Genomic DNA, 24,393 nt, shown 5'->3' with positions numbered 1-24,393 from the left:
GTCAGACAATATTTCAGAAAAATGATATTTAATTGGAGGTTTGCTGGGGCACAGGAGAATTTTTCAGAAATGCTGAAGGTAGAACACAAAGGTAATGATGGTTGAATGATTGGGAGACAACAGGAGTGACAGGCTAAAATCCAGTCCCAAATACTATTCCTTAAATGCTGCCTAAACTATGGAATTCACCTAACTGCCTAATAAAAAAAATCCTTTTTTCTTGTTCCCGCTCCTCCTTTCACAATGACCTTCACATTTTCAGATTCTGCAGGTTTCTAACCCTTACAAATCTGGTACTGCAAAAACACATCTCCATGGCACAAGCAAATCCAGAACTACCTCTCCTGCCTCTGCATGGTACTGCCACTGTGCAATCCCTGCTTCAAACATCACATTTCTGAAATTGAATCCCTTGCTCTCCAGCACCTGGATGAACATTCTGAACACCACCTCCATAGCAATTAATCCCACCTGGTGACATCCTACTGCCACCTCACAGCGGCCCTGTCCAACCTGTATTTTACCCACAGTATTCCTTCTTCACTATACCTCACAGCACCTAAACCCTGCCTAGCCGACCTTTCCCAAAAATCTCTATCAACACTCCACCAAATTCAGAGCTGAAAAATGTCTGTAACACACTTGTTAACCTTTCCACCAAAATCCTCAGTTACACAGATGTTTCAGCACTATCTGAAAGTCTCACCTTTAGCCTACACCCAAATTTCACCATGCTCGATTTTCCAAAGACCTATTCTCCTTCTCCCACTTCTTGGAATTAAAAATACTTCTTTGCCACCAATCCCTCCAAGCAAAACCAACCTAATTCCAATACTGAACCCTACCTCTTCCATTTCATACCACCATCCAACCATGATTCTCCTCCCCATCCAGGTGACCACCCACTGGCCATCTTCCAGGAATTCTTTACCTCCAACATAGCCTCACTATCCTTCCCCAAGTCCCCTTCTCAGAACACCAACCTTTCAGCAAAGCAAGAATAGCCTCAAAACAATTCCAATTCTAATCATCCTACCTGTAGACAAAGGTTCCACCACTGTTGTTAAGAATCGCAGTGACTATATGGCCTTCGGCAGTTATCAGGCTCCTCCACCAATAAACTATGCTATCCCAGAAGTCCAACACAACCTCCAATCCCTGCTTAAAGCCTTAAGCTCTTCCCAGAAACTCTCCTCTGAATCCATTTCTCTCCTCACCCCTATGACACCCTGCACATCCATCTTCTACATGCTCCTCAAAATCCACAAACCCAACAATCCTGGATGTCTCTTTGTGGCGGGTTATTGTGCCCCCACTGAAAGAATTTTGGTCCTCATTGACCAGCACCTCCAAGCAATCACCAGTAATCTGGTCTCCCATGACAAATGCACCAACCACTTCGTTCACTGACCATCCGCCAATCCCACCACTTTACCTCCTGGATCCCTAACCACCGCAGTTGATGCCCTCTCCCTGTATACTAACATGCCCCATGACCATAGTCTTACCACTATCAAACACTGCCTTTCCCAATGTTTTTCAGACTCCAAACCCACTACTTCATTCCTCATACTCCTTACTAACTGTATCCTAACCCACAACTGCTTCTGTTTTGAAGGGAAGGTATACAAACAAATCCACAGTACAGCCATGGGCATTCGCACAGCACCTTTCTATGCCAAACTGCTTATGGGCCATCTAGAGGAGATCTTCCATGCCTCCCAAAATGCCAAACACTTAGTCTGTTTCAAATTTCATTGATGATATCTTAAGGATCTGCACTTAGGGCCAAGACAATCTATCTTCATTCCTTCACAACCTTAACACCTCTCCCATCTGTTTCACATGATCCTCCTCAAAACGGCATGCCACCTTCCGAGACATTGACATCCTCCTCTCTAATGGCTCTATCTGCAACCCTGCCCACATTAAAGTCACCAACCACCAACAGTACCTGCATTTCAACAGCTGTCATCCATATCACACCAAAAAGTCTCTCCCATACAGCATGGCCACCTGAGGACAGCATAACTGCAGTGACAGGAACTGTCTTGCCCAGTATGCTGAGGGTCTCACCAAGGCCTTCACAGACATGCAGTATCCCTCAGACCCAGTCTGCAAACAGATCTACACACCCCCAAGAACCAGCCTCTTCATCTCCCAGTAGCATCATTGACTGGTACAACTGAACCGTATGCTTCGATAGGGCTTTGATTATCTATCTCCACACCTTGAAATAAGGGACATTCCATTTTCATCTCCCACCCTGTTTGTTTGCTGCCCTCTGCTAATGTACCTGCCTATCTTTCCCCAGTCCTCTCCTTTTTTTGTTCTGTTTTCCCCACCTCCTTGCCCCACAACCTCCTGACACTGCGCATGTTGCCACTCAAGTCCCTACACACTCCACCAGACAGTGCTCTCCACCCCCCACCCCCCCTCCCACCATCTGTACATTACTATCTCCTCCCCCTTCCCATTCTCCTACAGATTGCTGTTTCCATCCTGCATGTGAAGTGTGATGGCTTGTGAGAATGAATGGCTTGCATTTTTCTTTTTCTGGTGAAGACTGTGGCAAAAACTTTGTGTAAGTGTCTTTTAATTGTGCCTGTCTGCAGTATGCCATCTTTATCATAAGCAGCACTCTACCTTTTCCTACATTGTTGGAGTTACTGAAACAACGTTAAAAATAAGAGGTGAAAAATATTGAAGTATAACAGAAATGAATGGTATATAGTATAAAGGAAGTTCATAATATATTTTCACAGAAAAAACAAGTAGAGGTGGGATTGCAACTAACTATGCTCAACAATAATAATAATAATAATTTTATGTGGCTCTGTGGCCTGGTGCAAGTCTTTCAGTAAACTGACATATGCAACAGAAAAACATGCAATCATACAATATGATCCTACTGCCCAGTTCAACAAAGACCAAAAAGAAGCTGACTGGGGGAAAAATTGTGTAAAAAATTGTGTAGTCACAAATTTTATACACTGGTAGGGGGGAGTATAATGAGAAACACACTAAAAATCCTGACTGAAAGGATTTGTGCATTGGGGAGTGGAATTTTCATGATTTTCTTGAATAACTCAAAAACTGCAGCTTATAGTGAAAATGTTTCCAGCACAAAATTAAACTACAGTAAATTATCTACAAAAGAGGTCCTATTCATTTTATCTCTAGGAGTAATAGTTTCCATGTTGGTGGGGATGGAAAAATCACAGATAATTAAAAATATTGTTTAAACAGCATAAAATTAATATCTGTCTTCAAGCAAAGTGTGTTGAAAACAAATTATTAAATGTGTGTAACACACCTAAGCTAACATTACACAGGTCACTGACATCATCACACTTACAATCGAAGTACGACGAAAGGTAGGTCATAGAATTTCCCACTAACATTACACAGGTCACTGACATCATCACACTTACAACTTAAACTCTTTATAGCAAAGGAGTTTTACATAAAAGATTACTTAAGGGTTCATTGTAACCAGTCAGCTTTAACAAATAGCAATTTTTATGATTTTTTTAAACTGATGAAGCAATCAGTATGAATTGTTTTTCACATTATTTATTGAGTCTTGGACAGCATTTTCTGATTTTTTTAAAGAAATTCAGTCATCACTAAGTGATTCACTGTACATACAACTCATTCCATCACCTTGAGATACGGTGTATCTCTAATTTTTTTATTTTAATTTATTCATTAGTTATTTCCAAAACAGTGACCTGAAACATATGACAAAATTACATATTTTCTTGAAATGTCCACCATTTTATTATTCTCCCAAGTTTAGAAAAACTGTGCTATTTGTTTGTGCATAATATCCTACAGATTAAAAAAAATTGTTTTTTATTTCAGATAAGATTTGCAGATTACAGGACTTTCATCATGGGCACACCTCATTTTGGGGAAAGCAACTTTTAACTCATCTGATTGGGGGCTTAATGATGACTGAATTTCTTTAAAACATTAAAAATGTCCAAGAATCAGTAAATATGTGCAAATTGATTTATGTTTATTGCTTCATTAAATTTTACCAAAAAATTGTAAAAATTGCTTATTTTACATGCTGACTGAGGAGAGTGGACAATTAAAAACTGGAACTAAGTACCAATTCAATAAACTGAAAATTATTCCACTATATAAATACAAGCTCAGTGAAGTTATTTTGTCTACTCACATCAGACAACTGAATAGGAAATGCTGTGGAGATATAAGTTATCTGTATGCTGAAAAGTGAAGGAAATTGCCTTTCCTGGAAGAACACTACAGATAATGTACAGGATGACTAAGGATCAATTTCCCATCTAACAGTGTTGAATAATCTGTGGAGATTTAAGTACATCCCCCACCCCTCCCTCCCTGTGGTATGTCTGCAAATGTCATAAGGTGCACTGTTGAGGGTTAGTATAACTTTGTGAAACACAATGCAGTTGCTACTTGTGATGTAGCGGAGTACATAGAGAAGGAAATCATATGCTCAATTTTCAGTTTGCAGACCTATCGAGAAGGACAGTGCATGAACATAATCCAGTACCCTATCTTCCCTCAGTTTCCTGACCTCCAACCCCACCTTTCCACTCTGTTACACCCACAGAACACAATGTATAATTTGATATGGTTCTACTGCACTTAGATTTGGTACACACATGCAATATTTGTTCTTAAACCACTGCATTTAAAGATAAACATTAATTTTACACTTATAAAGCAATATAAAAATACTGCTTTTTCCACCCCCTGCAACATGCAAGCTAAAAATGCAAGCTTTAAATGACTCCTCCCCTAACACACACACTCCATCAGTAAGGATTTTAGTATCTTGTTCATGGCACTCTCTCCTATCACTATACAAAAGTATTTACTACATGAATTTTTCCCCTAATTTTCCTTTGTTGACTGGATTGAAAAATGAACACTTGAAATGGCTTACAGTTAAGTTTTGGAGCAAATGAGCATAGCATAGAGTATGTTAAAGTATTATAGAATGGAAAGTGCACTGGACATTATGAGACTGGGAACCTGTGGTATGGCACTTATTAATGTGGCTGGACCTTTTAGAGGCCAGGGTGATACTGGCTGGTCAGTGGAGTAGTGCTAGTCAGTGGCTGGATAACAGATTTACTGGTGTCAGAGAAGGAGATGGCACAGAAGATTTGTAACCATCCTCTCCTCCCACCCAGTCAACCCCTGGTAATCGTTGAAGGATTCCTCACTTCAAACTTGGCCTCACCTTCCTATCTTAAATCCTTCTCTATTGTATCTAACATCACTCTTATAGAATACACACCTGTCATCGTCTCATAAATTCAGACTCTATCATACTTCCCATGGACAAAGTCTACACCACTGTGGTCATGAGTCTTAGTAACTATGTGACTCAAGATCTTCGTCAACTTTCTGACACCTCTGCATACAACTTTATGACCATGATACCATTGACAAGTGCAACATGACCTCCAGCAGCTCCTTTTTCATCCCAAAACCTGAAACTTGAATTCATCTCCCTTCTCACACCAGCAACACTCACACCTTTTACCCAGTCCCCTAAGTCCACAAACCCAAACTCCAGGGGTCTCCCAATTGACTGCCCTATTGTTGATGGGTACAATGCTCTGTCAGAATGAACCTCTGCCTATTTTGATCAACACCTGTAAACTGTTGTCCATGTACTCCCATCCTACATCCAAGCCATTGCCCAGTTCCTTAACCATCTTCCCACAGTTCCTGCCCTATTGCCACTAGACTCCTTACTATGGATCCAATGTGCTCACAGAGTAACATCTCCCATACCCATGCCATTCAGCCATGGAATGCTACCTTTCCCAGAGTCATCCTGATATCAAACCTACCTCCTCTTTTCTGACCCTTCTGGTCAACCACATGCTGACTGACAATTATTTCATTTTTGTAGGCCTAATCTATGAATAAACCCACTGCATTCCTGCAGATACCCACATGTCACCTTTGTGTGCCCAATTATGGAGAAAATATTCCTATTGATCAATGCCTAAAACCCCTTTTGCGGCTAAGATTCAATGATGAAATTTTCATGATCTGAATTCATGACAGAGACAACCTTTGCTCTTCCCTCCAGAATCTCAGCACCTGCTCACATATGAAGTGCACCAACCACCAATAATACCTCCTCTTTGACCGCTGTCACCCATTCCATGTGAAAACGTCTTTTCCTTATAGCCTCCCCATCCATGGATGTCACATCTGTAGTGGAAAGCAGTAGCTCTCAATATATACTAAAAACCTCACTCACCAGCATCTTTACCAACAGACAATCTCCTGTCCAGCTCATACACAAACAAGTTTTCAATGCCATCTGCTCCTCTGAGAACAGGAAATCTGCTAACCATCCACTGACCGGCATTCCTTTGATCACCTAGTATCACCTTGGTCTGGAAAAGTTCAACCACATCCTCCAAATGGCTTCAATTACCTCTTGTCATGCCCTGAGATGTGGAATATCCTACCAAAAATCCCACCCACTATCCCCAAAGTAGATTTCAGTTGCACACCCAACCTACAGAATATCTTCTCCATTCCTAATATAATACTAGTACCAATACTGAACATGATAGGTCATTTCCATACACCCACCAGCCACATCTTATCACAGGCCAATAAAAGGCAGGGCTACATATGGAAGCAGTAATGTTATATATCAGCTGTGCTGCAATTACTGTATGGCACTTTATGTGGGCATGACAAGTAACAAGCTACCTACTCACATGAATGGCTATCACTAAACTGTGGCCATCTGCAAATTTAATCATCTAGTTGTTGAACATGCTGCACACCAAAATGTAAATGACTTCAACAGCTATTTCACTGCATGGGTTTTTGGATACTCCCAACCAGATCTAGTTTTTCGGAACTACAAATATGGGAACTGTCTCTCACAATCCTCCTGGCCTAAATCTTTGCTAAATTCTTCCTACTCCCTCATCTTATGTTTTCATTTCTATCTTCTTTCCACAACACTCCTTCTCCACCCAGATCACACACTGCCTTCTTCAATCACCCCCTTCCTCATCCAATGTAGGCATTTCCTCTCTCCCCCTTTCCCCTCTCTCTCCTCCTCCTCTCCATTCTCTCTCTTCATCCTCACCTCTCCCCCGCCCCTCCATATCCCTCTCTCCCTCCTCCTACATCTTTTCTAGCTGAGGCCTCTGTACTCTCTTTGTCTCGATGTGCAACTGCAGAGTCATCTGTCCAAAGACCTGTCTCTTTCCCACTACCTCCTCCTTGTGTCCTTCCCTACTCCCTACCCACATTAGCTCAGGCAACTGCTTTCAATAATTGAATATCAATAATCAGTCTTACAATGCTCACAGGTGCATGTATTTGGGTGTCTGTATGATTGTGTGTGTGAACATGTGTACTTTTGCTGGAAAAAGAGACAGTACTCGAAAGCATGTATGAATGCTGTTTTCTGTTACATCCATCTCTGCTGCATGCATCAATCTGCTACAGCTGAATGGCCTTATTTTATGTACTGCTCCATCCAAGCATTTCCATTACCATTATGAAATAAAAATGTTATTTACTTCATTCTTCCACTGTAAGTAATCCAATGAATCTTTTTATCATATCAGATAATATAAAATTCTGATGCTAAAAATAGTTTTTATTGTTCATAGCAAAGGTATGAAATCAAGCTTACTTTAACATTATCAAATTGCAAGACTTGAAAGAAATCACCAAAATAATAACAATAACTCCTTCTAATCTCCCTTCTACATCAATTATATACAAATAGTATGAGAAATGAGGCTATCATTTCTGAAAATTTTGCTATTTTTGTTTGACATACAAATTACCCATTGCATAAAATCAACTGAAAACTTCATACTTCTTAGTTTGATAAAAATTCATAAAGTGCAATTCCAACAAATAATGATGGGCCAAAAGCATCAGGGAAAAAAGTGTGCTATACCATTACCTGCTGAAATATGTCACACAACAATTTATCTGTAAATTGTTAATTAGATAGTTAGAAAACTAAATTTTGTATATCTTACAACTAAGAGTATATTCTGCTATATTGAAATAGGCACAAAGCTACTTCACTATTTAGTGAATTTTAATCACTTTATAATAATTAATGCTGGTATTATAACAATTTTTTGTTAGTTTGGGTTTTACATTACCTCAATAATAGTCTGTCCAAGAAAATCATCTGACTCTCGTGTAAGTTTCTGCCTCAGTTTGGATTTGAGATCATTATCTTCATCCCACACTCGGACTTTGATACGATCTGATGAGTTGTGACATTCACTGTAATAAGTAATTTGAATGTTTAACTCCTTGTTGATATTATACCACTAATATGATAAACAAAATAAAAAGGAAACATTCCACATGGGAAAAATATATTAAAAACAAAGATTCCAAGACTTACCAAGCGGGAAAGCGCCAGTAGATAGGCACAATAAAAAAACACACAAACACACACACAAAATTTCGAGCTTTCACAACCGGCGGTTGCTTCATCAGGAAAGAGGGAAGGAGAAGGAAAGATGAAAGGATGTGGGTTTTAAGGGAGAGGGTAAGGAGTCATTCCAATCCCGGGAGCAGAAAGACGTACCTTAGGGGGGAAAAGGATGGAAAAAAGGATAGGTATATACTCGCACACACACACACACACATATCCATCCATACATATACAGACACAAGCAGTATTTGCAACTACATTAACACATTTCTGGCTATGTATTCATTTGTTGGAGCAATTTAAATATTTTTTACTGACTAATGTTCAATTCTATAAACTTATACACTTCAATCAGAGATATAAATAGTTGCTATCTGACATTGATCAATATAAACCAAATAAAACAGAAAGAGAAAAACAAATAAAGTATTAATAAACAAATGAAAGAAGGTATGTGGAGACAAACAGAAAATGCAGAGCAAAAAAGTGCTATTTAAATGCCTTATTCACGCCTGTTTTATTGTGGAAAATACACATTAGTTCTAAGCTTTATATGCTAGTATTCTTATTGATCATAAAAGATCTCATTGGTATTTAATATCTTTTACAAAATATCTTTATTTAATGTTATGTAACTACTCAGTATTCTGAAATGTGAAGTGATATAAGGAAGTGCCCTACACAGATTTCTGGTAGTCAGGAGCCAGAGGTTTATTTTCCATTCCAAACTATCTAGGTTTATCTTTAATTTATTTTATTTATGATTGATATTACATTACAAGAGATAACATTTATTACAAAATTCACTGCAGTTAACAACAGTAATAGCCTGAATACCGAAGAAGAAAATAAACTTCTGCTGAAAAGAAAAATGAATTCCCATCATATGACAACCAGGAAAACATGTTATGCACAAGAGAGAGGAGAAAGCACCTGCTTTTTAATGACTGGAACTGAAACTGGAACCATTCAATATCAAAATAAATGTCCAATGATGAGAGATGTCCAACTACTAATTGTTACCATCTGATTCCTTTATACTATCATCAGTACTATGAGAAATTCATTAACTAGTACACAGATGATTTTTAGAGATATGGAAACAACTGGCAGTCTCTATTTTCAAGTTCTGCCTTTAAAATACACAAAGGGTAGAGACTGATACCTCATACATGTCTTTGTTAAACAACGATTGATCCCAACTGAGTCTCAACAAGACGAGATCTTAAGATATAATGGACTGAACATAAATTCAGTGATGAAGCATTATGACATATTAAAATCACATAAACGAAAATTGATGCTGTTTTTTATGGGGTCAAACATTCCACACTAAGCTGTTTATGCAAACTGTAAAATATGCAAAGAATGGATTCCAAGCTTGAAATTTACAGTGTGTGATATTGAGATCTCCATATCATTACAATGACAATTTTTCTGCTCATGAGTGTGCATGACAGTGATCACAACTCTTTATGTGCTATCACTGCAACAATGCTTCTTGAGTAAAAGAAGATGTTACTGTTAGCATGGTTCCCACATTACAAATGGAGGCAGCATTAAAAATAATGGAAAAACTTGAAGGCAGCAATACTGCCGGGTTGTTACTGGCTGGATTACCTTATCATCTGATTCCCATGATATTGAATGAGTTACCAGTGGATATATGAGTACATGAATGCAGTGATTAGCTGAGTGTTGTGTACACTGTGAATAGGTAACAGAACCTTGCACTCATGCAACAGAAAGCAAGGATACAGATCTCTATGGCATGAACACAGGACCCTGACAATGTTGGCACAATAACAGACTATAATAATAGGTCTTCACTTAAAACTTCTGGGTTGATAATAACAGGTCTAAGATATTAGTTCAACTTATGATAACCATCATACTTGACCATGCAATACATTGGTGGAAAATAGATCAGAATATGTCATCAATTCCAAACGACTGTGCTTCAGCTTGTGAAACAAGTCTGATTGCAATGATGTTTGATCACTGGTGAAATAAATAGTGGGTCCGAGACAGGCAAAGACATTTGATCACTGGTGAAATAAATGTAGTGGCTCCCAGACAGGAAAGTCATGTAACTCAACGACCTGTGTCACATTCACAATTTGTTACATTTTCCCCTCTGTGATGAATAATCCACACAGATGCCTGATAAAGATGACCAGTCTTCATTTTCCACAATGCATTGATGGAGCTAACTGCTAAGTTACTGTACAGACAGATCTAGTTCCCTTCTCACAGTTTTGGTGTGGTATTCCTGTAAGATAACACTTTATCACATTGCATTTTTATTCAATGAACCATGGATACAACAATTTCTGCAGCATTATCACCACTATGTAATTGATTGAACATACATGACACTCAATTGACCAGAAAATCATACTTCACATACCAAAGATAAACTTGCATCTAGGTCATCAGGAGAGGTATGATCTATCAGGATGGGGGTTCAAGCACGAGGTTGGGAAGAGATACATTTTCAGTGAGTGGAGCGGGCACCGAAATCCTCTTTTGGAATGTGTGAGAATGTTTATGGAGAGAATATATCTCGTGCCAAGACTCAGCAAGAGATAAACACAATATCAATCAATGACATCTAACAAAGGAACAACTGAATCATGTTTTTCACCTAAGTTGCATTACATGCCTGCCCGTCAATATGCCACTAATCTTCCAAATCCAAGACTCACGTGACACACTGTTGCATAGGTCACATACCTACAGCAGACACAAGTGTAGCACCTATTCTATGCAACTACCCACCACCATCTACTATTAGAGCATTGCCACGCACTCAATATTTCGTCAATGGCAGACACATCAGAATTTGGTTGCGAAAACACACTTGACCTCTTAGGCACAAACAATCCAGAGCTGATAGAGAGCATCATGATTGATACAGGGATTAGTGATCACAAGGTTGTTGTAGCTAGGCTCAATACCATTTCTTCCAAATTCACCAGAAACAAACACAAAATAATTTATTTAAAAAAGCGGATAAAGTGCCACTAGAAGCCTTCCTAAGAGACAATCTCCATTCCTTCCTAACTGACTATGCAAATGTAGACGAGATGTGGCTTAGATTCCAAGATATAGTCGCAACAGCAATTGAGAGATTCATACCTCATAAATTGGTAAGAGATGGAACTGATCCCCCGTGGAACACAAAACAGGTCCGAATGCTGTTGCAGAGGCAATGGAAAAAGCATGCGAAGTTCAGAAGAACACGAAATCCCGAAGATTTTCTAAAATTTACAGACGCACAAAATTTGGCACCGACTTCAATGCGAGATGCCTTTAATAGGTTCCACAAATAAATGTTGTCCCGAAATTTGGTAGAAAATCTGAAGAAATTCTGGTCGTATGTAAAGTACACAAGTGGCAAGACGCAGTCAATACCTTCACTGTACACTGCTGATGGTACTGTTACCAATGACTGTGCCACTAAAGGAGAGCTATTGAACGCAGATTTCTGAAATTCCTTCACCAGGGAAAATGAATGGAATATTTCAGAATTTGAAACATTAACAGCTGCTAGCATTCTTAGAAGTAGATACCTTAGGAGTTGTGAAGCAACTCAAATCACTTAATACGGGCAAGTCTTCAGGTCCAGATTGTATACCGATTAGGTTTCTTTCAGATTACGCTGATACAATAGCTCCCTACTTAGCACTCATATACAACCGCTCACTCACCGATAGATCTGTACCTACAGATTGGAAAATTGCGCACGTTGCACCAGTGTTTAAGAAGGGTAGTAGGAGTAATCCATCTAACCACAGACCTATATCATTAACGTCGGTTTGCAGTAGGGTTTTGGAGCATATACTATATTCAAAAATTATGAATCACCTCAAAGGGAATGATCTATTGACACGTAAACAGCATGGTTTCAGAAAACATCGTTCTTGTGCAATGCAATGCTCTTTATTCGTACGAAGTAATGGCCGCTATAGACTGGGGATCTCAAGTTGATTCCGTATTTCTAGATTTCCGGAAAGCTTTTGACACTGTTCCTCACAAGCGACTTCTCATCAAGCTGCGGGCCTATGGGGTATCATCTCAGTTGTGTGACTGGATTCGTGATTTTCTGTCAGGAAGGTCGCAGTTCGTAGTAATAGACGGCAAATCATCGAGTAAAACTGAAGTGATATCAGGTGTTCCCCAGGAAAGCGTCCTGGTACCACTGCTGTTCCTGATCTATATAAATGACCTGGGTGACAATCTGAACAGTTCTCTTAGGTTGTTCCCAGATGATGCTGAATTTATGGTCTAGTAAGGTCATCTGAAAATCAGTATCAATTGCAAAGGGATTTAGAAAAGATTGCTGTATGGTGTGGCAGGTGGCAGTTGACACTAAATAACGAAAAGTGTGAGGTGATCCACATGAGTTCCAAACGAAATCCATTGGAATTCGATTACTCGATAAATAGTACAATTCTCAAGGCTGTCAACTCAACTAAGTACCCAGGTGTTAAAATTATGTACATCTTCAGTTGGAAAGACCACATAGACAATATTGTGGGGAAGGCAAGCCAAAGGTTGCATTTCATTGGCAGGACACTTAGAAGATGCAAGTCTACTAAAGAGACAGCTTACACTACACTCATTCGTCCTCTGTTGGAATATTGCTGCACGGTGTGGGATCCTTACCAGGTGGGATTGACGGAGGACATCGAAAGGGTGCAAAAAAAGGGAAGCTCATTTTGTATTATCACGTAATAGGGGAGAGAGTGTGGCAGATATGATACGCTAGTTGGGATGGAAGTCATTAAAGCACAGACATTTTTTGTCACGACGAGTTCTATTTACGAAATTTCAGTCACCAACTTTCTCTTCTGATTGCGGAAATATTTTGTTGAGCCCAACTTACATAGGTAGGAATGATCATCAAAATAAAATAAGAGAAATCAGAGCTCGAACAGATAGGTTTATGTGTTCGTTTTTTCTGCGCGCTGTTCGGGAGTGGAATGGTAGAGAGATAGTATGATTGTGGTTCGATGAACCCTCCGCCAAGCGCTTAAATGTGAATTGCAGAGTAGTCATGTAGATGTAGATGTAGATGGTTGATATAGTGGCTGCTTTATAACATACTCCATTTTAAACTGATTCCCCCACCCCCTTGCTTTCTGCCACATCCCTCTTTTCCTCCCTCATGTCTGCTGAACTCAACAGGCAGAAACTTTTCCTGAAACATATATCTCATTTCTACAGGAAAATTTAGCATCTATTTTTGGCAACAAACACACCTTTTTTTTTCTTTTTGTTTGTAAATGATTAGATGTGCTAATATAAAATGTCATGTTATATGAGTGAAGATGGTTGTTGTTATGTTGTTGTGGTCCCCAGAGACTGGTTTGATGCAACTCTCCAAGCTACTCTATCCTGTGCAAGCTTCTTCATCTCCCAGTACATACTGCAACCTACATCCTTCTGAATCTGGTTAGTGTATTCATCTCTTGGTCTCCCTCTACAGTTATTACCATCCATGCTGCTCTCCAATACTAAATTGGTGATCCCTTGATGCCTCTGAACATGTCCTACCAACCAATCCCTTCTTTTAGTCAAGTTGTGCCACAAATTTCTCTTCTGCCCAGTTCTATTCAAAACCTCCTCATCAGTTATGTGGTCTTCTCATCTAATCTTCAGCATTCTTCAGTAGCACCACATTTCAAAAGCTTCTGTTCTCTTCTTGTCAAAACTATTTATCATCCATGTTTCATTTCCATACATGGCTACACTCCACACAAATACTTTCAGAAACAACATCCTGACATTTAAATCTATACTTGATATTAACAAATTTCTCTTCTTCAGAAACGCTTTCCTTGCCATTGTCATTCTACATTTTATAACATCTCTACTTCAACTATCATCAGTTACTTTGCTCCTCAAATAGCAAAACTAATTTACTACTTTAAGTGTCTCATTTCCTAATCTAATTCCTTCAGCATCACTCCATTTAATTTGAACACATTCCATTATCATCATTTTGCTTTTGTTGATGTTCATCTTATATCCTCCTTTCAAGACACTATCCATTACGTTCTGCTGTTCTTCCAGGTTCTTTGCTGTCTCTGACAGAATTACAATGTCATCGGTGAAGTTCAAAGTTTTTATTTCTTCTCCATGGATGTTAGTTCCTACACTGAAATTTTCTTTTGTTTCCTTTATGCTTGCTCAGTATACAGATTGAATAACATCGGGGATAAGCTACAACCCCATCTCACTCCCTTCCCAGCCACTGCCTCCCTTTCATGCCCCTTGACTCTTATAATTGCCATCTGGTTTCTGTACAAATTGCAAATATCCTTTCACTCCCTGTATTTTATCCCTGCCACCTTTGTAATTTGAAAGAGAGTATTCCGGTAAACACTGTCAAACACTTTATCTAAGTCTACAAATGCTAGAAATTTAGGTTTGCCTTTCCTTAATGTATCTTCTAAGATAAAGGTCAGTATTGCCTCAAGTGTACCAACATTTCTACAGAATCGAAACTGATCTTCCCCATGGTTGGCTTCTACCACTTTTTCCATTTGTCTGTAAACAATGCATGTTAGTATTTTGCAGCCGTGGCTTATTAAACTGATAGTTCGGTAATTTTCACATCTGTCAACACCTGCTTTCTTTGGGATTGGAATTATAATATTCTTCTTGAAGTCTGAGAGTATTTCGCCTGTCTCATACATCTTGCTCACAAGATAGCAGAGTTTTGTCAGGGATGGCTATCAGTAGTTGTAATGGAATGTTGTCTACTCCCGGGGCCTTGTTTCGACTCAGGTCTTTCAGTGCTCTGTCAAACTATTCACTCAGTATCATATCTCCCATTTCATCTTCATCTACATGCTCTTCCATTCCTATAATATTGTCCTCAAGTACATTGCCCTTGTATGGACCCTCTATATGCTCCTTCCAACTTTCTGCTTTCTCTTCTTTGCTTAGAACTGGGTTTCCATCTGAGCTTTTGATATTTATACAAGTGGTTCTCTTTTCTCCAAGATTAGTTCTTGAAAAGTGACTTTAAAAAAGTACTGACTGGGTACTTTTTTGCAGGACTGTTAGCTTTTTACAAAAATTTCCACACCTTTTTGTTGCAAAAGACTTTTTGTTTCTTGGCAGTATTTCAGTCTTCAAGAATGATTGATCTGTTGAAATGCAGCAGCATTTTCCCACCAGTGAACTGAATGTGTCACCGAAGTAAGGTGTTTCTGGACATCGTTTGGCTTTTCCTGCCCAATTCGATGATTAAAAAATCTGCAGACTATGAATTTTAAACTTCCATGGGCATTCACAGCTATGAGATTTATGTTTAACAACAGTACCTATTGAACTGACTAGAGTGGCTGGCACTAAAGCAGAGTCCTCAAGGTCACGGCCGCTGCCTGCCACCAGCAGAGGCTGCGGGCTGTGATTCGCCTGCCTCTTGACTCTGTTGCCATGTAGGTACCGTCAGCAGTTTGGTAGGACAGAGCAGCTGAAAGCTCAGTGTTATCGTGTTATATCGGGTATTCACATCTGATCTCAGTGCCTCACTCTCTTTAGAAAGGTGCTTTGGTGTGTGTTCGGTGGTGAACAACGTTGTAGGGGCAACAGCCTACTTGTAGTACTCCTTTAGTGGGTGTGCATAAAGGGCAGAAAGACATTCATAAACAATCAAAAATTATCATATCGAATGTACTCAACTTTTGTACTGATTTGCCCGACAATGAAGAAGCAAAGAATAACTTAAATTTTGTGCAAATTCATAAACTTAGTGCTAAAGTGAGACGGATACTGGCAGACGTAAAGCTGTGAGTACCGGGCGTGAGTCGTGCTGCGGTAGCTCAGTTGGTAGAGCACTTGCCCGCGAAAGGCAAAGGTCCTGATTTCGAGTCTCGGTCGGGCACACAGTTTTAATCTGCCAGGAAGTTTCATATCAGCACACACTCCGCTGCAGAGTGAAAATCTCATTCTGGAAACATCCCCCAGGCTGTGGCTAAGCCATGTCTCCACAGTATCCTTTCTTTCAGGAGTGCTAGTTCTGCATGTTTCGCTGAAGAGCTTCTGTAAAGTTTGGAAGGTAGGAGACGGATACTGGCAGACGTAAAGCTGTGAGTACCGGGCGTGAGTCGTGCTGCGGTAGCTCAGTTGGTAGAGCACTTGCCCGCGAAAGGCAAAGGTCCTGATTTCGAGTCTCGGTCGGGCACACAGTTTTAATCTGCCAGGAAGTTTCATATCAGTGCACACTCCGCTGCAGAGTGAAAATCTCATTCTGGAAACATCCCCCAGGCTGTGGCTAAGCCATGTCTCCACAGTATCCTTTCTTTCAGGAGTGCTAGTTCTGCATGTTTCGCTGAAGAGCTTCTGTAAAGTTTGGAAGGTAGGAGACGGATACTGGCAGACGTAAAGCTGTGAGTACCGGGCATGAGTCGTGCTGCGGTAGCTCAGTTGGTAGAGCACTTGCCCGCGAAAGGCAAAGGTCCCGAGTTCGAGTCTCGGTCGGGCACACAGTTTTAATCTGCCAGGAAGTTTCATATCAGCACACACTCCGCTGCAGAGTGAATATCTCATTCAGGTCCTTACACACTTTATCTTTCCAAATTGGGCTTCGCCAGACAATGTGCAGTACCAGTAACAGAAAGCTGGCTATATTATTGATATTTATATGCAGAAAATTAAGTTATTTCAAACTATCTCTGATAAAATAGTTTATCTGGATACAAATCACAATGCAATAGCATTTCATAGTTTGAGGCAGAGTTTGCATCTATTTTGCAAAATGTGAATTTTTCCGGGCTCTACTCATTTCATAACCTTCCTTCCTGTCCTCTATTTTCACTAGTCCTTGTCTTCAATCTGCCTTTTCTTCACCCATTATATTCCACTGACCTGTGCCCCCCCCTCCCCCTCTCTCTGCACACACACACACACACACACACACACACACACACACACACACACACACACACACACAGGTCTGTTTCAAACTGTAAGTTAGCATTCGTGGAGTTGTACCACCCCCATCTACCATCAAGGTGATAGGTCTGAGGGTGGTCTAAAATAGACTGAAACTGGTAACCTCACAAAAAAAGAAGCTTATTGTGGTTGTTCCTGTTAATGTTCATTTCTACAGTAACAATTATTATAATTGCTAACTACATGAGTGAAAATTCTCATCTAGTGTTCTTTAGCCTTCTCTCTCCCTCTCTCTCTCTCTCTCTCTCTCTCTCTCTCTCTCTCTCTCTTGCTCCACACACACACACACACGCACACACACACACACACACAAAAATGGTCATTGTCGAACTGTATATCTGCAATCTCATTTACATTGAGGTAAGCAATAATTTCTAGACTTCCTGTCGATCATTATTAGTCTGGAATTGCTTAAGATGAGTTTATTAATAAACTTAAGTTGGTTACCTGATAGGAATCATTTTACTCTCTGTTGAAGACCTGATCTACCAACATTTAATATTACTTAAATATTGACATTAGAGATTATTGGCCACTATTAATTAAATTAAAATGCCATAAACATAAACCCAGGCTGAGTCATATAAAACATTTGTTTAATGTAGTTTTATGCGAAATCTTATTTGAATAGGTTACAGCTATTTCTGTCTCCAGTTTGCTAAGGGGTAGCACACCATTAGTTAAATATTATTTTAGTTATGTTTGATAATAATCTTTCTAGTCAAAAAATTTGGAAAATTATGGAAAAAACTTTAAAGCATTATATCTTTACACTTTTATAACAAGAAATGAATGTTGGTAACATTTAACATTGTTTTCTATGATACAAAAAACTACTTGTTAAGCAAACACTGTTAGCAATAGTTTACAAATACTGCAAAGAATGTCCAATACATAGTGTACCAGGCATCATCACTTCTTTTTCAAATTAAGAACAGCAAAATGAACTCAGGACATAAAAAATTACAAATGCTATTTCAAGACAGTCAACAGTTATCTTCAAGTGAAGTGCTAATGGCTTGTTACATGAAATGGGCAGATATGATATTCATTGCAGAGGAAATAAGAAATGTGCCAATTGAAAGAAACAGTTATAAAAATGCATACTAGCAGCCACATGAGGAGAGAAATTGAGTAAACAGACTGATAAAAAGAAAGCAACTAGTAAGAGCAAACATAAAATGATATATAATAAAACACATGAGTGGACAGTAGAAGAACAGAAAATAATGGGGGGGGGGGGCAGAGGGGGAAGGGGGGATGGGGAGTGAGACAAAAATACTGAAAAGACTGCAGCTATAACAAAATACAAAAGTTGTAGACTTACTAAAATTGCAAGTTGGATACATCATTTTCATAGTACCTGTTAACTATGATGTGGTACATGTTACCATTTGGAAGTACGTAACTCACTCCTTGAATGTATTTGATACCTTTCTTATTACATAGCAGCTAAGAATAGAAATGACACTTTGAAACTGCCTGCCCAATACTGATTTTCAAAGAAGTTACTGACCTAGATGATTCTGCCAACTCTCTTTTTTATTTGTGTTGAAGGACAACAAATTAACATGGAATTAATACTTTGATAAGCTAACCAAAAAGCTCAGAGCAGCCCTGAGAAGTATCTGTCACTTTTATGACTTCAAGATATTTGTTTCTTTTCATAGCTAAAATCCTTTCAGTTTCTCTATCTTTAGGTATAACCTTTTGGGGTAATGCTCAGATATCAATGCATACATTAGTTTATTCAATGGCTTGTATTTCTTGAAGGATATGCCAATTCTTAGATCTACACTTCAGTAGATTTACTGTTATTAACTACAAACAATAAAAGTCAGTTTCTAATTGAGGTGAAATGATTACATACAATACAAGAAAGGATTAGGAATTAGGAATCTCAAGAAATATAAAAGTAAATTAAGAATGCATCTCTGTAGCAATTAATTCTGCCTGTTTTGGGATTCAGGGTTTCAAGAACTGCTATAACCATAGGACATTATAAATAAGTTATCTCATCACAGGACACAGCTATCAGACATTAACATTCATCAGTATACTCATAAAACTGCTAAGTATTTACTGATGCATAACAGTTTTTGAATAATATAACTAAATACAAAAGTAAAAACGCTTTTAATGAAGTGTATTTTTTTATATTTATGCAAAACACAGTTTGCAGCATTTTAAGTATGGAGCGGAGTACGGTAACGAGTCTTGGTAAAATTATATTTGCTAGCTTTCCTTAATGAAAACTCATTATAGCACCAAAATGGTACTGTACTACTTTGATCATTCTGCATCCAGTGACTGAACGTATGCTCGTTAACAGAGCACAATTTTAAAACACCAGCAGCATTCTTATATTTCAAACTGGCCATAAAAATGATCTCTGTTATTCACAATGTTACCATGTTCTGGCGCTGGGGTAAAATAAACAAGCATAAAAATATCTTATGAAATTCCAAGTGATATAATATTGTTAACAGGCAATAAACAATTGTAAAATCATTTTGCTTCTTAAGTAATTCAATTAATCTTTGTGTGTGTTTATGTGTGTGTGAGTGTGCATGCGCAAGAGAGAGAGAAGAGATAGAGAGAGAGAGAGAGAGAGAGAGAGAGAGAGAGAGAGAGAGAGAGAGAGAGACAGACAGAGAGGGAGAGGAGAGAGAGAGAGAGAGAGAGAGAGAGAGAGAGAGAGAGAGAGAGAGTACTATTATTAAATTCAGGCCTAGGGTTACATTTCATATACATGGTGAGCACGAAGTCTTGCCCTGATTATAACAATTTATTACAGAATAACCATATGCCAGCTCCTGCCAGGTATTTCGTAACATGTGCTCTCTCACAGTACCCACAGCAGCTTGTATCCTAGCCTTCAGTTCTTCAAAGTCAGCAACTGATGTGACAAAGACTCTGTCCTTAATATAACCCCAGAAACAAAAGTCAAGGGGTGTAATGTCTGGAGAGTGCGATGGCCAGGGTGTTGTACTGTTCCTTCAAATCCACTGATCTGGATCTGTTTCATACAGGAAAACACATCCTATCAAAGCCCAGGGAGGGGGGGAGGGGGTGCTCCATCTTGCTGGAAAATTGTCTATGGTTGATATTCTTCTAACTGTGGGGCAATGAACTGTTGCAAAATGTCTAAGTAAATGTTAGCGGTAATGGATTTTTCTGCAAAGAAAAATGGTCCAAAAACCTTGTTATGTATGAGGCTGCAACAAGCATTCACTTTTTCGCTGTCTCACTGTGACTGTACAGTAGCATGTGGACACTCTGAACCCCATATAACATTATGCCAATTTACCATTGCACTGACATGAAAGGTGGATTTATCAATTCAATTCACTTCAATTCAGTAAAGCACATGCGATATAAGTAATCGTTAGTGTCATCAGTTTTGTTGACAAATTTCAGTTGCAAATTCAGCATGTGACAGCAAATCATTCGGTTGCAAGGCCTCCACAATTTGCACTTTATAAGCATGCAACCTAAGCCTTTCATTAAGAATTTGCACCATATTTGCTTGTGGTATTTGAAGTTCATGTGATGCTTGACAAGTTGATGTAGACAGACTGTTGAAACGATTACTGAACATGATAAACAGTTGCATTACTCACACAAGGCCTGCCACTTTGAGGATGATCTTCAACGCTGCCTGTTTTGTTAAACTTTGCATACAATTGCTTTACTGAATTAACTTCAGGAGGGCTGCATCCATAAGAAGCCCGAAATTTATGCTGAACACTAATGGGCGATTTCGTTTCGTGAAACCAAAGAACACTCTGCACTTTCTTCTGTTACGATGCCATTTCACCAGCAACTAACATGACCTAACTGACCGTGTAGGTGTAGTGGAGCACTAGCGCTATCTGTTGGTCGGTAGTAACACTAACCAATGTAATGACACCAAATGTAACTTACTATTTCAAACAGTTACTCGGTTGTAAATTTTTGTAATCGGGGGAAGACCTTTGGGCTCACCCTGTACTTCTATACAAATTTCTCATGCAAACGGACAACATGTAGCCTTTTTCAGTATGGCTAGCACTCTGATTTAAAACAGTAATTTAAAACATTAAGACAGAAATGTGTAACACATATATGCTATCAAGGAGACATAACAAATTTCCTGATCAATATTATGGATATATAAAAATACCAAATGACAGTTATTAATTACACTGTTATTAACTTACAAATAAAATTTTTCATTCCAAACTGGATTGAGCTCTTGTGGCATGGTCTTGGTCCGCTTCTTAACTTTTCCAACTTGTACAGTAACATACGGATCAGATGTTCCACTTTTATCCTTTGCAATCAAACCCTGGGCACAGATAACTGAAATAAAATCATACAGTTCACAACTGCTGTTTGTAGACTTATATGAACACAGAAATCTGATTAAATGATTTATTTTATTGATGCATTAATAAAAAAATGAGATGAAGCTTACATTAACACATACAGTTCTCAAATAGTTATCCCACACAAATTTAGCTCCTCTGTGAAGAGTATGGATTATTTTTATGTTATCAGTTTGGGAAAACTTCTGTCTACATCATGAATTTAGTGTATGGTTACTATTCCCACACTGCATATGAAAATCATTAATATGTTTCTTGATGCAGTAAAAATTACAAAAGAGTTCATTTCACACAGTAAAGCAATTTCTTCTGTAGAAGAATTTTGGAGGAAACACTAACATCTTTTATTTATTTTATTTTATTTTATTTTATTTGCTGAATTACATTACTTCCAGCTTCCAAAGTGAAATCACAGGTGTTTTAAAGTCAGCGTATATTCTTATTAAAAATTTTGAGGTACCAGAAGCACATATATAGTGATTTAATGGAGTAATGGAATGACGTAATTGTTATTGTGTTTATAAACCAAATATTGATTGCATTTTTCAAAATGATTTCCACACCCTCAAAATTATACAGTACATATTTCTTGATTTGTGGTTTGGGTAACATCACCTTTAATACTTTATTTACTGTACAGGACATGCTGAAAGGAATAGGCTTACATGTGGCACAATAATGAGCATGTAAATCAGATCTTACAAATTACAGGCAAACACTTGATTTAGTGGATCCTCCTATGTACAACTGTATATCGCCAAAGGAAATTCCATAGCTGATGGGCCAGTCTCATGGTGCTTCAGTGGATAGAAGATTTACAAATGAAGAAGTTTAACAGCAATGCTGGTCACAACTAGTAGTCTAAGTCTGTTGCAGTTGACAAAAGCCAAATAGGTGTGAACAGCAACTACATGCTCAAATATAAACAGGAGATAGAGCAACTGCAAAGTGAGAAATGTGGATGAGTGAAGTTGCAGCAACAGCAGCAGGAGGAGAGACAACATTCCTGCGTTCTCAGAGAATGGTCATTTGACCAGTCCCCCACACATCTGTTGGCTGTTGGGAATTGTTGGATTTTGCTTGTCTGAAATAACAAAGCAAGCCTTGCACTTTTCTTCAACCATCACCATTCCACCATCATGTATACCTGATTTACAGCATACCGTGAATCACGAATAAAATAAATATGAGAATAAAATTAAATTATTATGCTCAAGACTGACAACAAGAATTTATAATCCTACACAAAGATTTCATCACTTTGGTTATGAGACAAAGGGATTACCTGGCAGAGGGACTCCAGCATCAGTCATGTCTATGTGCAAGTCCTGCAACAATAACCCCATACCAGAAATATAGGATCTCCAGCCACTCCTCAAACCCCTAGGTCCACACAAGAACCTCTGCCCTGAGTCTGTTTCCCTCCACAGCCCCACCACTCCTTTGTTCTACATGTTTGCTAAAGTCCTAGACTAAACTATCCAAGATGATGCATTGTTTCTGATTACTGTGCTCTTACAGATAATTCCTTTGGACTAACACCTTCAGCCTATTACCAGTAACTTACACTCCTGTATGAAAGACACCAACCATATCCTCTGCGGATTCTCCACTGTTCCTGTCTCTTTACCACCCAGTGTCCTGCTAATCACAGTCGATGACATCTCTCTCTGCACTAACATTCCTAATGACTACTACAGAGCACCACCTTTCCCAGCACCTGATTGATTCTAACCAACAACCTCATTCCTGGTCATCATGACCAATTATATCTTCACCCATAATTACTTCTCCTTTGAAAGCATCAACAACAAACAAACCTGTGGTTCAGCAATGGGCACCCACATGGCACCACTTTATGCCAACCTATTCCTGGGCCATCTAGAGGAACCTTTCCTTAGGACACAAAATCTAAAACCCCTCACCATGGTCAGACCCATCATCTGAACCAAGGGTGAGCTACCTCCTCAGCCTCACAATCCACCTTCTTTGATGTCAACTCTTAAATCAAGGATAGCTACATCAGTAACCCTGTCCATATAAAACCTACCAACCACCAACAATATCTGTACTTCAAAAGCTGCCTCCCATTCCACACAAAGATGCCCCGTCCAAACAGTCTAGCAACCTATGTTTCTTGGATCTGTAATGAGAAGTATTCCCTCTCCAAACATGTCAAGAGTCTCACTGAGACCTTCACAGACTGGAATTACCCTCCTCTCCCTTTTTTTCCAGAAACAGATTCCCGTGTCTTTGTCCCTCAAGTCACCTACCACTTCCCACACGCCTGCTGTCTGGCCACAAAGGAGCACTCCTCTTGTGACTTAGTACCACCCAGAACTGGAGCAACTGAATGACGTTCTCCACCAGGGTTTCCACTGCCTCTCATCATGTCCTGAAATGAGAAAGATCCTCAGCATCTCTCCCACAGTGGTATTTAGATGCCCAACCAAACTTAACAATATCCTTGTCCAGCCCTATTCCATTCCTGCCTCCAACCCCTTGCTCCATGGCTCATGTCACTAGAATAGATCCAGGTGTAAGACCTATCACATACATCACTCCTCTAGCACATGCCCCAGCCTTTTAACA

At 39.1% G+C, this 24,393-nt stretch overlaps 1 protein-coding gene across 1 annotated transcript in view; it reads right to left on the bottom strand.

The window, feature by feature from the left end:
• The window catches only part of LOC126281764 (protein unc-13 homolog C-like), a 1,053,980-nt gene that overhangs the window by 274,286 nt on the left and 755,301 nt on the right, over positions 1-24,393 (bottom strand). Inside the window, exons 14-15 of the mRNA XM_049980962.1 lie at positions 21,634-21,775; positions 8,175-8,301 (exon numbers count right to left, since the gene is read on the bottom strand). Coding sequence (XP_049836919.1) covers positions 8,175-8,301; positions 21,634-21,775 — 269 coding nt within the window. The remainder of the gene's footprint in view (positions 1-8,174; positions 8,302-21,633; positions 21,776-24,393) is intronic.

Source organism: Schistocerca gregaria, chromosome 7 (genome assembly GCF_023897955.1).
Source record: "Schistocerca gregaria isolate iqSchGreg1 chromosome 7, iqSchGreg1.2, whole genome shotgun sequence".
NCBI classification, from domain to species: Eukaryota; Metazoa; Arthropoda; class Insecta; order Orthoptera; family Acrididae; genus Schistocerca; species Schistocerca gregaria.
This window is presented reverse-complemented; position numbering and strand designations above follow the sequence as displayed.